Source organism: Sorex araneus, chromosome 2 (genome assembly GCF_027595985.1).
Source record: "Sorex araneus isolate mSorAra2 chromosome 2, mSorAra2.pri, whole genome shotgun sequence".
NCBI lineage: Eukaryota > Metazoa > Chordata > Mammalia > Eulipotyphla > Soricidae > Sorex > Sorex araneus.
In genome coordinates, this window is record NC_073303.1 from 159,561,827 (window position 1) to 159,579,304 (window position 17,478).

General features: G+C 36.3%; 1 protein-coding gene across 1 annotated transcript in view; it reads left to right on the plus strand.

The window, feature by feature from the left end:
* The window catches only part of ABI3BP (ABI family member 3 binding protein), a 235,619-nt gene that overhangs the window by 131,307 nt on the left and 86,834 nt on the right, over window positions 1-17,478 (plus strand). Inside the window, exons 14-19 of the mRNA XM_055127020.1 lie at window positions 10,749-10,814; window positions 12,163-12,237; window positions 12,739-12,813; window positions 13,788-13,862; window positions 14,924-14,995; window positions 15,997-16,074. Coding sequence (XP_054982995.1) covers window positions 10,749-10,814; window positions 12,163-12,237; window positions 12,739-12,813; window positions 13,788-13,862; window positions 14,924-14,995; window positions 15,997-16,074 — 441 coding nt within the window. The remainder of the gene's footprint in view (window positions 1-10,748; window positions 10,815-12,162; window positions 12,238-12,738; window positions 12,814-13,787; window positions 13,863-14,923; window positions 14,996-15,996; window positions 16,075-17,478) is intronic.

Sequence of the window (17,478 nt, forward strand, 5' to 3'; positions counted from 1 at the left end):
CTCTGAACTTACACTTTTTTGATTTCACTGATCATTTATTAGATTGTTATTTGAGAGTCTTCCTTGTGGAATTTAGAAAGTTCTGATGTGTTTGAAGACCCGTCTGAGTTCCCCATCCATTAATGTCCACATCTATTGTTGTGAATGAAGTTTTCCATTGTCAAGAAAGAATTTTTTTCACTGTAGAGAATCAATTTCCAATGTCCCAATCCATGAACGAGTATGAATTTCTTCCTTTTTTTCCCATTATGCCTAATGCTAGGGGTAAAGATGAGTAGAAGCTGGCCGAGCAATGATCAGGGGCTCACTCTTACAAAATAAATTAAGTGTTTCAGCCTTCTCAGAATTTGTGTGAGCCTACTGGGGATTTGTGGTCACAAGTGCTCTGTAGCAGCTATATTGATAGGGTCTAGCGAGACTGGGATGTGACCCAAGATTCAGACTTGCTGGTTTCTGGCAGCAGATATGAAGCGAAGCAGTGAGCAATGACTAGGGATCACGGTTATGTGTACCCAATAACAGCTGCTCAGCAAGCTGATCTTCATAGTTACTTGGGGAATAACAGTTGTCAGATCCTGGCTGCCACTGTAGAGGCACGGTTCAACAGTCTTGGTAGCAGTCTGTGGCGTGGCATCGTGATTATTTGGCTAGTCCTATGGCGGTAATTTTCAGTATTCATTGCTGCTTCCAACTGAACTAATTCATGGGAGTCCCTGTATGTCTGAGTACCTCATTAAAGCGGGTCTGAAAGATGACCAGGGCTGCAGCCATTGTTTCTCTGTGATACTTCTGTGCCAACTTCAAAAAAGTCTGCTCTGCAGTCTGGTGTCTTAGGTTTCTGGCAGCCAGGGATACACTTTCACCAGCTTCAAAGGACTTGGACAGTGACAACCTGGGAATTTGTGCTTGTGTCTGAGCAGATTCATTGAACCTTGGGGGACGAAGTATCAGATAACAAATACTGCACAGTAGGAGGAACTTCATGGCAATTGAGGGGTGTTATATTGCTGGAGCATGGCCGTCTCCCAATTCCCTGATTTTTGAAGGTATTTTTGTGTGGGTGGGGAACTTTTCTGGTGGCCCAGGTTTAATAGGCAGCTGGTACCTCTCACTGCACTTCACTGCAGCTGAATATCCATATGAAGAGGTTAAGCTGGCAATATTTTGAAAGATGTGCTCTGCTTGTAATATATAGCATGGACTGCGCAGGACTGAGTCTGTCAACTTGGGTAAGCAACTGTCCGCCAGCCACATGCCGGCTATCCTATTATTGGCTCGGAGTGGGCAGGGCTCACCTCAGGAATGATGGCCCCTAGCCATACTGCCAATGGCAGTAGAGACAGGGCCCAGTGCTGGCAATAATTCATGCAAGTTCTCAGTCACTTGCTTTCCAGTTTTCTGGATGTGAAAACAGAGCTGAATATGTGAGAACCCATAATGTCCTGTTTTCCTATACCTTAGAGGCTAGTACCTGAAGTGCCTTCCAAGCCCATTGGGGTCTATACAGCTGCATGCACAGTGGTACCCAGTCCCCGATCCCTACTGTCATCGTTGCTTCTCTCCCTAATTTTCTAAAGTGGAAAAGCACTTGAAAGATAGTAATGATTGTCTGTGAATCCAGAGACGTCCCAAATTGCATCTTTCTATGTGTCTTGGCTCCCCTAGTCATGCTCCCTGAATATACAGTGAAGTGCCCATATGTAAAAACACCTTTAGAATTCTTACCACCTGCCTAAAATCTAGATTCTGGAAAGTTTTATATTGACCCTTTAGTTACAGTTCCCTGTAACTATAGGGAATAACTAAAGTCACATATAGGGAATAACTAAAAGCTATAGGGAATAACTAAAATCACAAAATAACTAATATCCCAAAGTACGTACTCTTAGGGGTCTGTTAGACAATATGAACTCTCTGGCCATTTTTCTCAATTTTAATATAGGAGGCCTGAGGTCACCTAGGTTTTCCTTGAGCACAGTTTTGTGCTCAGTTTATTTTGGTCTTATTTTTTTGTTTCTTTCCATGATTATTCAAAACAGACCAAAATTTTAAGAAAATAATTTATAAAATTTTGATGCTTGGGACACTGATCACACATAAAGTCTGACTTGAGTCAAGCATTGGAGAATTAGGCGAATATGTTGGGAAGTGAGGGTTATAGACTTGCAAACAGACAGAAGGCAATGAGATGGAAAACCCCAAAAAAGGAATGGTTCTCTATGCCTTTCCTTACAAGAAAGGAATCTTCTGGTCTTACCCTGATGGCGTATAAATAGAGGTTAATGCAGAAGGAAGCAGACTCATTAGTCAACTGCCTTGCTACTGCCAGGGCAACTGAACACTGCCAGGAACTTCCAGCTGTTAACTGCCAGCCCTCACTGGATGAAGTATTGGGACTGGTCCACAAGATCCCTGGTCCTGTTTTTAGATACTGCATTCTATAAAGAAATGTGACACTTTAGCTGGCTTCAGTGCTATTATTATAGTAAAATGAACACTTTCTGTTTTCTCTGTTGAGATTTCCCAGTCACGCATCTTTATTTACTGTGTCTATTCCCTTCAGCCCAAAACCACAAGCAACACAACTGTAGTTGAACAAAAGTCTGATTAATTTATTCCTTCCAATAATGGAGAATGCAGACCCTGAGGAACTGTGGGATCACTTAGTAAGCGGCTGTTGGAAAGAATTTACCTTAAGATTTGACCTTGTGATCAGTTGTTCTGGATAGAGCCTGAGTAAGTGGAGCTTTGCTCTGGATCAGATGCTCTCACAAAGTATGAATAATCTGTGATTGAATACTTTAACAATTTCTTTAATAGGAGGCAAGAAGAAAGAGTGAAGCTAAAGTTGTGATTGGTAAAGAAGCAGTGGCTTCTGAATTACTGAATGTGGGGTCAGTAATTTTTGTGATGGTTATGATGATCGCAGTGGCTTTGTAATATTGATACGTTGTGGTCTACCAAGTTTGACAATGGCACTCTTTGAAATTGTCAGTGTTCAATAGGAGAACATCATTTCCTGACTGAGTGTCCCAAATCAACCTTCTTACTGCCAACGGGCAAATTTCTTTTGAACAGATATTAAGCACTATTTATCAAATACCTTTTATAAAATTCATTCTATTTTGGCATTTGCTGGATTTATTTCACATTGAATTTAAATGCTGTCTCAAACTATCAGAATGCGTGCTCTCAAAAAGAGTTCCTAACTTTTTTGAATCTTAAAGACAATATTTTTAAAATTCTAATTTGCAAATCAAATATTGATATCCTAGAGTCATTCCAATAGTTTATGGGAAGAACGTAGGATAGATTCTTTAGAATTTGGAATCACCCAGGTAATGTGAGGGATGTAATCAAACATCTTTCGCACTTCCATTCACTTTGACATAATCATTCATTAGGACTCTATTTTGTGATCTCATTATTTAGATTTATGTTTTTCTAAGGTATGTTAAACAGAAATTAATTGGTTTTGATTCCTTTAAAAAATCGTATTTTTCTTAATGTGTAAAAACTGGAAATCTGCTCTGTAATTATAGCCTACAATATAAATTTATCTATGAATGCTATAATAAAATTGACCATCTTAGTATTGGGGCAATTATTCATGAAAATTATTATGTTTCTGGGATGAGAGAAATAGTACAATGGTTACAGTACTTGCTAATATGTGCTGTGGCGGTTAAACTTTTTGAATCCTGGTACTACATATAGTCCCCCCAACACCAAGTGTAATCCCTGAGCACAAACCCAGGAGTAGCCCTGAACACACATTCAAGTGTCACCTCTGAGCACAGATCCATGAGTAGTCCTGAACACAAAACCAAGTGTGGCCACTAAGAACCAAACCCAGGTATAGCAACAGAACACCACCAGGTGTTGCTCCCCTAAAATTTCAGCTTTCTGATAATGTTATGAAATCAATCATATATTCTATTGGATAGTGGCCAGATAACTGTGATATCTGATTTATTAGAGAGAGTTTTAGAAGAGTTGTGTCTTTATTACTCTCTACCTCCAACCATGATTTATTATTTGCATGGATGTATATGCACTTATATTCTTCACTGGAAAAAAATATACATTTACATTTTCACTGTAGGTTCCTATTAAGAGATTCAAATAGCGTGTGTGTGTGTGTGTGTGTGTGTGTGTGTGAGAGAGAGAGAGAGAGAGAGAGACATTCCAGATTTTTCAGATGTACTTCGAGTTAAGTTAGCATTTTCTTTTAAGGAGATATGTTTGTTTTTGAATAAGTACTAAAGCAAATACTAAATCCTTATTGATTTTTTTCTTTAACTTCTTTATAGCTGCTCTATGTTTACACTAAAATAATGTCATATGGCTTGGTTTCAAAATTTTGCAGAAATTTGTAACAGTATATTAGATATTTTTATTTGCCCAGGTAGTTCTTAGATTTTTATGAAATTCCAATTTATCTGTGAAAAAATCGGCCAGTCCTTCTCACTGAATACTTGCAGTTCACTGTGTATTTGCTAATCTGAGCTATAACTTGAGACCTGGGTTAAAATCCAGTACAACTATTTACCAGTATGTGACTATAGACTAAGTGATTTAAATTTGAGAACCCATTTCCCTTAAACAGTGGAGATTATAGGAAAATTTTCATTGGTTTGTGTTTATAAAAACTGTTTAAATCACTTAAAGTAATTCAGCCTACGTAAAGAACACCCTATACTTTTTAGAGCCAGAGAGATAGTACAGGAGTTAAGATTCTTGCCTTGTAAGTGGCCAGGCCCAATTTGCTACCCAGTGCCACATGTGGTCTCCCAGGCCTCATAAGAGCATAAAACCAGGAGTAAGCCCTGAGCACTTCTGAGAGTGGGCTCCGAGCCCCCAAAGAAACAAAAGCAAAAAAAAATGCCATTATTTATCATCTCCTTCTTCCCCTCCTATCCAGATTAGACATATGCTTGGTTTCTAAAGTCTTTCTGTGGTTATAGGGAGAAGCTGAAATCTTTTGTTTCTAGCTTCCTAATGCCACCAATGTTAAGAATCTTTAATTTGCCTCATTATGCTTTAAAATATTGTTCTTTAGTAGCAGAAAAGATTTAAAGCTCAAATCAAATAAATCAAGTAACTTTGTATGTCCTACGATAACTTGACATATTTATTTTTACCCTTAGAAAATTCTCCTTTCGGGGGCTGGAGTGATAGCACAGTGGGTAGGGCATTTGCCTTGCATGCAGCTGACCCAGGTTCAATTCCCAGCATCCCATATGGTCCCCCCTCCCTCCCCCCGCCAGCACTGCCAGGAATAATTCCTGAGTGCACAAGCCAGGAGTAACTCCTGTGCATCACCGGGAGTGACCCAAAAAAGCAAAAAAAAAGAAAGAAAAAAGAAAACTCTCCTGTCTTCTTTACCCAAAGATTCTAGAAAAACTGATATTTTTTCTTCCAACAGTGTTGTATTTATTACTGAGACAACATCTACTGATATAATTATTTCCCGTCAAACAATAAACACTTATCTTTCAAGACACTTGACAGTAAGCCTAGGATGGCCAGCCTCAGTCTTTTCTTTAAAATTCACTTAATGAAGTGCCTTTCAAAGTTATTTTTAAATGATTTAAAGTTAATTGTACTATTTGAAGCACTTAAACCTGTTTTTGGTTTCAGTTCTTTCAATATTTGTGGTATTTTAGGAAATTGCTATGTTTTACTTAAATAAAATTTCCATAAATTCATTTTCTGACTACAAAGCTAAAGTGAAATGTACATTATAAGTGAAAAAGTACATTATAAAACTGGTATAATGGTGAAACACCTCTGAACATTAGTTTAAAAAAATTGATCTCGACATTCAGACCTCATTGCCTGCCTGTGAGGTGTTGACTGGCCCACCCAACAGGATTAAGCCCAAGAGTAAGGGAAAACAAGAAATGAGTGGTAGTGTTGATATTTTCAAAGCCGGAAAATAGAATTTAAGTGTAGCAAATGGTTTGCAGATTGATCGTGGCCTCTTAGAGACTTTTTTCTCTTAGCCTTTAGTTCTGCTTAATGAGTATTTTCTTGCAGGCAATAGTTTCACAGATTTTAAGGTCAACCAGAGAGATATTTTATTTTTCCATGAACTGAAGAAAGCATTTATTTGTTTAAATGATACTGAGAGCTCAGTGTGTGGTGTTTTTATAAACGTTCTTTTCACACAGATAGTTATTTATAGTCCTGTTATATTTTTCCATTGCTAATTTTTCATTTTATTTTTAAAAAACTGATTTATTTTTGGTTTGCAGTATTATATCACTTCTAGCTTTATACTTCCATTGATTCTAGAGGAATCAATGAACTTAACACCAGGGTTCCAGTGTCATCCTTTATATGTGTGTATGTCTTATATTTATATAAAGATATATATCTTATATATACATAAATTTATATATAATATAATTAAGATGTAATATAATATTTATATGTTAGGATTCTCTTACCATACCAGGGTATAGTCACACAAGCATATGTAAGATAATATATACTACGGGAAGATCTTTGTATACCCATATATGAATGTCATAGAACAAAGGACCTCATTATGCATCCTAAGAACATATGTAATCTTCCTGACCATCATCATTTTTATTTGTTCATTACAATGGACGTCTTGCTGATTAACTTATTTCCACCACCATGTTTCAGATTCTGGGATAAATAAATCTATGAGTTCATAATGAGCATATCAGAAACAATTTCTACCCTTATTAGGCCTTTCATCTAAGAATTTATGTTTAAAAATAATTTTGTCACAAATATTAATATTCATAGATTTGAATAAAGTAAAATGATAGATTTTTTTGTCTGTTTGCTTTGGGGTCATACTGACTGTGCTTAGGCTTACTTCAAGCTCTATATTCAGGGATCATTCCTAGCAATGTTCAGGGGACCATATGTGCTACATTAGCTCTGTATATGGCAAGTGACAATATTCTATAGTCTCTCTCTCAACCCCAAAATGAAAGATTCTTACTCCCTGGGAATGTCTTGTTGGTATGCTATCATATTTCCAGAGCAGTAATAGAGCATTTTTATGATAGAGTTTGTATCTAATCAGTTTTAAGTAAAACAAACATACAACCAACTACAATTTAGCAATATGGTGTTAGGAAATTACAGATAAATGGTAATTCAACTTAATTTAATATTTTTCACTAAACATATGAAACAAAAAAGTTGTCATGGATTATGACGTTACTACTTTTGCCAGCTTTTTACAACCTAAAAGGTTATAAACTTTTATAAACTGCATATTTTATTCATTGGAGTGTTTCTTCTATAGCATTTGACCTATTTATGTCTTTTTGAATACAAGATTTGAGATAGTCCTTAATGCCAAATAACTGGAGAGTCTCATCTACCAAAATATGTATAGTGGTAAAAGGTAAATGGTAGCTTGTTCTAAAAAGTAGAGGGGTTAATACCTAACTCAGCTGGCTATCAATTTTATAACTGAAATAGTCTTTTGAAAATCAAGGGTGACTAGTCACTTCATGCATTTTATTCTGGTATAAAATACATATTAAAACTTTTTTAAAAGATCAAGAGCTACTAATTCATTTTTAAATAAAGACCTTTATTTCCCACATCATTGTCTCCGCTAAAACTACTTTAAAGTAAAAAAATCTTGTCTCAAAATCACTTAGACTCTTCTGACCATGGAAGTGAGTATACCAAGTGAGGGATGGGGAGTGGAATGAATGGGTGCAAGGAATCCAGTAGACAAGGATGGAGGGGATGAATATTGACACTTCATGGTGGTCTTGTTCTAGTAACACAGTACCCATAAAACACGCCTCTCTCTCTCTCTCTCTCTCTCTCTCTCTCTTTCTCTCTCTCTGTCTCCTCTTTTCTCTTCTAGATCAGTGTTTCCTCAGTAACAAAAAATTGTAAAAGTCATGTTTATCTGATAACGGAAACATACTATGGCTCTTAAAGCTACCAAAAAAGTACTGTTTCATACATTTAGTACTTTTATTCTATATTATACAAGTCTCAAAGTCTCAAATTTATCAAGGATCATTCTGCTAGAAAAAGTAACATTTGAATCTTAAATATATTAAAAATATGTCCTGAAGTGAGAAATCCCTAACAAATGGAAATTTACAAACATGAGCCACAGTTGTTAGACAATGACGGAAGGGAGACTTTTTCCCACCACCGAAAAAATACCTCTGGGAATAAGTTTAGGGAAAATGGGGTCCTAGATTAAAAACTCCAGAATGGATGACAACTGTACATTTATGAAAGAAGAGTGGACCAATATTATTGGTCCACCATGAGAGTGGACCAATATTATGTCTTGATATAAAGAATTTAAATGTGGGACCAGGAAGGTAGTGCAGTGGGTAGGCATTTGCATTACACACAGCCAACCCAGTTTTGATCCTCAGTACACCTTATGGTCCCCTGAGTCAGCCAGGAATGATCCCTGAGCACAAAGTCGTGAGTAAGTCCTGAGCATTTCTGGGTGTGGCCCCAAACAAATAATAACAAAATAAATACAGAAAGTAAGGAAGTGAATTCAGTATCACTAGATATAAGAGAAGTGGGATTAGGGTAATAGGTGGTCCTGGCATTTTTCCAAAACAACAAATAAGTCAAGCTATTTATAATTTCTCTCCTAGAATAAAAGAGTGAAATAAGAGGCGGTTAAATTTTCCTAATAGACTTAGTAATGAATAGAATTCCCTGGAGCTATGACTTGAAATTGGCTTTTAAAGCACGTCTGAGATCAGCAACAACCTGCATTCTTGAACTTTGACAGATGACTCATTCTTGTTTTACTCTTTAAAATTGCAGCGAGGCTTGCTTACTCTTCAAGCCGGTGTTCTCCCTTGACCACAGTTCTCGCTTGCCTTTCTCTGGATCTCTGCTCACAGGTTCTGGAGAAGTCCATGTTTTCTCTTAAACACCTATTCCTGTCTTTCTCTCTCTTCACATCTCCCTAAGCTAAGGGCCTTCAATAAAAACTATCTTGCTCCACCAAAAAGTCAAAAAACAATAAATAAAGTTGCAGCTAGTGGGCTGGAGTGATAGCACAGCAGGTAGGGCATTTGCCTTGCACACTACCGACCCGGGTTTGATTCTCAGCATCCCCATATGGTCCCCTGAGCACCGCCAGGAGTAATTCCTGAGTGCAGAGCCAGGAGTAACCCCTGTGCATCGCTGGGTGTGACCCAAAAATAAAAAAAATTATAGCTAGGCTAAAGAAACTTTTGCATATTGAAACTCAATATTCTTTCTGATTTTGAAGATTTTGCAAAGCAGTAGATTCATCTTCCCAGATTGGAATAATTTTTTCTTGACTTTTTGGTATGTGGTACAACATAAAGAGCCTTCTCCACTTCTCGGTGCTCTTCAGTTTGATTGTCTTCCTTAGAGTTTCAAAAAGCAATGGTTCAGAAGCATTAGGTTGACACTGAATTAAAAGTAGCCCCAATGAGTAAATCTTCCTTTGAGATTCCCACTCTTGGGAGATTTCTGTACAGAATTATGGAAGAGAAAAAATCTACATACGTTTACATAAACATAATCTTAACAGTTTGTTTTCTCCTCCTCTGTCTTACTATCTACTGACAGCCATTTGAGCAGAAAAGAAAAAATGTTTTAAATTGTGGTGCTATTTGTTGTTTATAGACCCAACTCTTACATGAAGATAACAATTAACCTTGTATTCAAACAACCTTTGTTTCTAAGGTTACCTTGTATTATTTCAACTGAATGTAAAGCTTTTCTTCAAATCTGCCTAGATTTTACAAGGGATAAAGTCTCTGAGGAGAAAGGAAACAAATCTGCCTCTCATAAAATGACAGCAAACCTTCATGGTACAAGAAGGACATCTAGTTGTAACTCTTCTCCTGACCATGCCAATGGAGTGGGAATTAAGTACAACTTGATAAGCTCAGTGTGTGACCTCAAGCAAATGAGTTCACTGTTATGAATGTCTTCATCTGTGAAATGAAGATAACACCCCATTATCTAGAAATTGGGGACAGTGCTTACCTCACCCATGTCTCAGGGATGTTAAGAGAATTAATTCAGTCAATATATGAGAAAGCGCTGTGAAAAGGCTAAAGTGCCATCTAAATGTATGCTAACATGATGGTAAATTCCACGAAGCAGAAAGACTTTGTAAGGGGCTGGAGCAATAGCACAGCGAGTAGGGCGTTTGCCTTGCATGCAGCCATCCCGGTTCTATTCCCAGCATCCCATATGGTCCCCTGAGCACCCCCAGGAGTGATTCTTGAGTGCAGAGCCAAGGGTAAGCCCTGTGCATCGCAGGGAGTGACCCCTCCCCCCCCAAAAAAAAGAGAAAAAGAAAAGAAAAAAAGAAAAAAGACTTCGTAAAAATAGCTTTGCGTGATGACTGCTTCCTCTTTAAAGCTTTCTTCCCAAATTGCCATCTCAATTTGTTTATGTTTATACTCTGAAGCCCTTTGATGCTCCAGCTGGCAGAATTCAGAGTTCATTGTAAACATATAGCACTATGCTCACATCATCCCAGAGGCAGGGTTGTGCCCCCCACCCCCTCCTCTCCATATTGGCATTTAGTTCAGGGCAAGAAAGACCAAAAGCCAGTATCTGTGATTGTTTCCGCATCAGTCTTGAAACTGGCAGCGCACAGCAAACACTTGCTGCGCCTCCATAGAGCCGGCCTCGAGGCACCTTTTAGATGTCAGAACATCTTTCCAAATTAACATTTCTTTTATTTTACTTTTTCTTTTGGAAAGCAATTTACGATGTTTTCTCAAGTCCTCTGACACCAGATGAGCCTGAAACATCCGAGCCCCGAACAGGTACACCTTACCTCTGAATCCGATTTTTAATTTTTAGGGGTGGTGGTGGTTGGGGAGAATCCCGTGTTTTTACATTGCTGCACCTAGTTCGCTGTTTTCTTTTTGCAGAGTGAGAAAGAGAGCTCCCTAGAGCTCCATAGGAGAACAATCATGATCTGTATTAGGCAAATGAATTTTACCCCCTCCTCCCATTGAGTAATTAGAGTTTTCACCTCCATCTGTAAATAAACTGCCATAAAGGCTAAGTAAGGCAATGAATGATTGCTCAGCTATGCAAAATAATTCTAAAAATACTTTAGCATCCTGGAGATTTTTTTTTTCTAGTAGTTCTCCAAGGCAGGGGAGGAGCATGACTTTTCTTTCCCTTTAAGAGCATTTGGGATTATTCAGAGACATATTTCAGTTATTTCAACTGGAGGAGGTGCTACTGACATCTAGTGACACTGCTAGAACTACTACAAATAGACTAACTCCCGACTTAAACTGCACCCCTGCATCCACACACACAGAATGAATTACCCAGTCCTAAATATCAATAACGCTGAGGTGAGAAAATGTTATTATAGAATAATTATATCATTCATTTGCCCACAGAAGTTTATAAATTTATCTACAGAATTCTCCATTGAATTTGTTCACTATCGGCATTCACTTACTGATCCATTTTATTGTGAGTTTAGCTCAATCCAATAGTTCATTTTAACTAGTATTTAATAAGGATCTGCTAAAATTAGAATTTGTAAGGGATTCAAAATCATTAAGATTGGGGCTGGAGCGATAGCACAGCGGGTAGGGCGTTTGCCTTGCACGCGGCCGACCTGGATTCTAATCCCAGCATCCCATATGGTCCCCTGAGCACCGCCAGGGGTAATTCCTGAGTGAAGAGCCAGGAGTAACCCCTGTGCATCGCCGGGTGTGAGCCAAAAACCAAAAACAAAAAAAAAATCATTAAGATTGCTCTCTGCCAGACATTGCTATGTGACTAATTTTTTCCTGTGGCTTTATTTGTACTATGATAAATGCAAATAATTTTAAACATCAGTAGAAAAGTTTATAAAATTAAAAAGCTGAGAAATTCACTTAGCACTTAAATGGTAAAAAGCTGAAATCAAGTTGAACATATAAAATACACTTTTATCATGATTTCTAAAGTCCAAAGTATATATATATATTTTTCTTTAAACTGGGTTTATCAACTTCTAATGAAGCTAATTTAAAACCATTGGCAATTCATTATTAATGTTCTTGATATTTTCCCTCTTCAAGGCATAATTTATTACTCATGAGTTTGTATTTTATTCCTGGGGCCTTCTACCGCTTTCTTAAATGTTGACATTTGTTCCAACAGCAACAAGTGATCATATTCTGGATTCTGTCCCACCTAAAACTTCTAGAACTTTTGAACAGCCAAGGGCAACACCGGGTAATGTTTTTAACAGAAAATTATACTTTGTTTTCCATCAAAAGAAAAGCCATGTGAATGCCTCTCTCTCAAATGACAATTTTATTTTATCACACCTATTTCTTTCCTGCTTCTGAATGTATATTATTTTTTTTCCTATAATGAAAGCATCTTTTGTCTTTTATTTTGGGCTCTTTTTTTCTTTTTAAAGTATAACAAATATCTTTTCCATCCTTAAAGGAATGAAAGTTTTGAAACTGCATGGACATCTTCACCAATTCCATATCTCCTGTGTTTGTAACCGATGTCACCTCTCTTCCATGCACTGGAGTCATCTCTGACTTTTTCCCCAGTCTAAATTGTCATTTCATCCACCAGTTTTTGACTATGAGCATTTTTTTCATTCTTTATCATATACTTGCAGCATGTGCTCCATAACACCATCTAAAAGCATGTTAAAGATCTTAAAATAGCCAATTTTGACTGGAATTACTTGCTGGGATGTGGTATTTATGTTTTCAGCTCCAAGTGAAACACCAATGGTGCCTCAAAAAGTGGAAATCTTTACCAGTCCTGAAATGCAAGCTACAACATCTGGTAACTAATGACGTTTGTATCTTTTAAAAGAACAGTTATAGTGACACACACAAAAAAATCAGTCATATTGACCTTTTCAGAATTTTTTTGGTGCTAAACATATCTCTTAATTCTCTACCATGAAATTATCTCGGTGTCTAAATAGCTGGGAGAAAGGTTTCCTTCCTATATTACTATCAACATTACCATCCAGAAATAGTAACAGGGCTCTACCCAAAGTGTAGATGGTTATTTTAAGATCTATTCCTTTTCTTTATTTAAGTTTTTTTTTTTTCAAAATCATCTATGTATAAAGAACACCAAGTTAGCCTTGTAGTCCTGAATATAAAAACAATGGAGGGGCTGGAGCGATAGCACAGTGGGTAGGGCATTTGCCTTGCACGAGGCCAGCCCAGGTTCGATTCCCAGCATTGCATATGGTCCCCTGAGCACTGCAGGAGTAATTCCTGAGTGCAGAGCCAGGAGTAATCCCTGTGCATTGCCAGGTGTGACCCAAAATGCAAATAAATAAATAAATATAAAAACAATGGATAGGTAACACCGCCTGTGCTATTCTTACAAAATTATTGGAATAATGTGGTACATTAACTCCTGGAGAGTTAACTAGAGAGGTGTAGAATTAAAGAAATTCTAAATTTTTCATGATCAAAATACTAAACATTATATTCATATTTATCCCCTGCATTTCATATAGTATTGTACTATACATTTTTTAAATTTCTCAAAAATGTTTACACTTTAGTACCCTGAATTAAATAACAAACTTTCATTTGTCTTGCAGAAACTCCTTTTGACTCAATCAGCACTTATTTAATGAGCACCTACTGTGTGAATGCCTAGCATGTTGCTAGGCATTCTAAGGAAACAAGGAAATAGATCACAATTCTTGCACTCAAAGAGAGTACATAGAGATAAAAACAAAATTGACCCTCAAGAAATGTCACTTACCAAAGTTGTATTCAATCTTCTTTCAGCACCCCTGCAAACTACAACTGTCCCTTCTACTCCTAAACGAAAAACCAGGCCCAAAACACCAAGAACCAAACCTGGTAAATAAATAATCTCTTTAACCTTCAGTGTAAAAAGCAGTGATATGATTCTATAGTTGGAAATTTTTTTACAGGGAATGGCATAATTGTGGAGTGGCACTCAGGTAGAAGGTGTGGTATTGACCATTGTATGCATGAAACCCTGAAATTTAAAAATAAGTTTTAAAACTGCATAGAGGCAATAGTTGAAGACAGTGATAAGGAGATTAAAGGATAAGTTTCTCCTTTATAGTGGGGAGGGGTTCAGAAATATAGTAAAAGAGTTAAGGCACTTGCCTTATATGCAGCTCACCCTGGTAAAAAATAAATAAGCTAATTAATAAAAATTTGTTTACAAATTTGAAATCAATTGTGAGTAATTAATAACATGAAACAACAAAAAACAAATATTTTCAGTAAAATTATTTTGTAATGTTCTTATGAATGGTTTTGGTTTGAATCAGGAGCAAAATCTTACTGGCAGTGTAACAGAATGAGATTGTATATTGTAACTCATTTCTTGAAACAGAGCTGCATATTAAAGTGAAAATTGACTTTCTTGCTTCTTACTAAATTTTCAGTCTTTTTGCCAGGGCAATGACTGAGCTAGGTAACATATGATTCCAGCTTCAGTTGTTTGTAATAATATGTTATAAACAATGAGAGAAAACATTACACAATGTAATTGTGAGATGATAACACTTGTACATATACTCAGAAAAAGAAAAGAATATTTCATAGACACATAGCTTTGGACAGAGAAAAAAAATAGAGGAACAGTATATATGATGGAACAGGGTCTTTTAAAGATAGAACAAATTTATAATCGAGGTTATATTCTTCACTGTCAAATAATAAACTCAGAGTGATACTGAACTAAGCTTTGCTTATTTTATTATAGTATATGAATATACTTTTGTGGTTCATATTATTGTGACTTAATTTTAAAAATTCTTTCCCTAAACCTTTAATCACTGTATACCAGTCAGGAATTTGAACGGGTCATTCATTTAATTTCTTTTGGATATCTTTTATGTGTGTGTAAAAGATCTCTTAATGTTATTTTTCCTTTCCATCACCAGAAAGAACCACAAAGCCGGGAAGAGTTACATCTAAAATTTCTAAAAGTCCTCATCCTACACAAACAACACTGGGTAATAATATATCTTTAGTAGATGTGATTCTCACTTCACTGTGGAAAATCCAGTACCCAAGGCTTTATATACTGTCACAACCTCTATTTTAATTAGTTCATGTGGGCAGTATTTATTATCTTGCAGAATACATCAAGTTTATGACCTTTATGGTTTTAGAATGCTCGATATATATTTAGACATCTAAATTTAATACATAAACGCTATCCTGTACCTCAGAAAGCTATTGTACATTGTTACTTCCTCATGTTCTCTCTAATCCTTTATTTTAAATTGGGTTTCTATACAGTCCTTCATTTTGGTGGGTAACGTCCCCAAGTTCAACTTAAGACCGGTTGGAAAAAAAGGGCCTTCTATTACAATGTTAGTGGAATTTCTATATATACTATAGTCAATATCATTATACTTATTAGTATTAATTTTTCAACAAATTTTTTCCACTAGTGTTTAGACTTATATGTGGCTAGGAAATGTGAAGTAAAGATCCAAGATAATTTCAATGATTCTCTAAGTCATGCATTAAAATTAGTCTTTTTGTAGCTAGTGTAACTAGGCTCAATGCTATTTCATTTTATTAAATATAGTATTAAGCCTAACAAAATTTATCATTGTATTTCCATTAACTGTACTTTGTGAAATATACAAAGTAATTGTATATTTCTAAAAATTTCAAGATGGGGCTAAAGAGATAGTACAGTGGATAAGGTGTTTTTGCTTTGCATGCTTCTGACCTGAGTTCAAATCCAGACAATTTATATGGTCCCCCAAGCTTATTCAGGAGTGATTTTCAGTACAGAGTCAGAAGTAAGCTTTGAGCACCACTGAGTGTGTCCCAAAAGCCGATAAATAAAATGGAAGAAGGGAAAAATATGTTTCAGGTCAATGAGTTTATTACATTTTTAATTAATGATTATTAGTTTTTCATTTTAGGTTATTCTTTTTGTGTTTTAGAATCAAGATGCCAAAAAATTGTTCATTGCTTTGTTTCTTTATTTTTTCAGCTCCCAGTAAAACACAATTTATTTCTTTGAAACCTAAAATACCTCTCAGCCCAGAAGTGACATACACCACCAAACCTGGTAATTACACTAAATGTCTAGAAGAAATAATCCAAGTAGAGTTAAGGAATTGTTTTGTGCCACTCTTTAGAATGAGAAGTTCCTATTTGTGTATTGTTTAAAACATTTTTTTATGCAAAGTGCAAAAATTCAGCACGTTATCTCATTGTAACTAACCCCTTTGATATCACAGTATCACTCCAAGCCGGTGTGGTGGATCCTGATGTCCATGAACTTCAGAGAGAAAACAAATATAAGTTGGATTGATTGAGAATTCCCTTGTTTAGCATTCTGGAAGTTTCCAATACCAAAGTTGACTGCAATTCTGATCATACCAAACAATTGCCTTTCAGCCAAAAAATGAAGATGTGTTTTAGTTCCCTAAGAAATCGGCCTTGTTTGGGGTGGAATTCTCATTTCTAAAGCAAGAAGACTTAGAAAGTAATATATTTTTTCCTAATACTCCATGAATTCTTTCTAAATTTAGACTTATCTGAACTGACTTTTGTTTAATTCTTCAAAGCTATTAATGGTGTTTTTCCAGAAAGGGTGGAAGTGGAGGGGAGGGGGTTTTGTCTATAATAAGAACAAAGAAAATTCTCTGTATAAGGGTTGTTGAATAATATCTGTAGTGATAAAAAAAAACATTTTTCCATCTATCCATAATCTAAACAGTCTTTTAAGATTTTATATTTAAAGTAGTCTCTTTTGTCATTTTCATCTAACTTTTAATTCTTTAGGTTAGGGAAGAATACATATCTCATTACAATGTTCACTAGATTTTTAGTGGCTACTTCTAAACTAGGATATTAAGGCAAGAGATTTCTACTTAAGTGGGCATGGTTTAGTTTTTGCAATGAAATGGGTGTGGGAGGTGGGGTGGGTGGGGTGGGGAAGTAACTTCTCAGTGGTTCCCATTAAAGAGGTAGAAAGATTTTCAGATTCAGGTGTCAAAATGAAGGAAATCAAGGATTATACCAAAAAAAAAAGTGTATTTGACACTATGACCATAAATGCTATGGCCATGAGTAGGGATTCTAAATTAGACCTTGCTCAGAGATGCTGTTTGGAAAAGATTGTAGCTAATATAATTCAAGAGTCCTAGCAATGTTAATCAAAGAACTCTAACAGCTATAGGAGAGGATGGTTTAATGCACATTCATTAATAATCATGCTTAGAGGGTTTTAGAAGAAAAATATTATGTTTATGCTGTTTTAATAGAAAGCTATTACCAAACAGAATAAGAATTTTTTTCTTTTTGGGTCACATCTGGAGATGCACAGGGGTTACTCCTGGCTCTGCACTCAGGAATTACTCCTGGCGGTGCTCAGGAGGCCATATGGGATGCTGGGAATTGAACCCAGGTCAGCTTTGTGCAAGGCAAATGCCCTACGTGTGCTATTGCTCCAGCCCCAAGAAATATT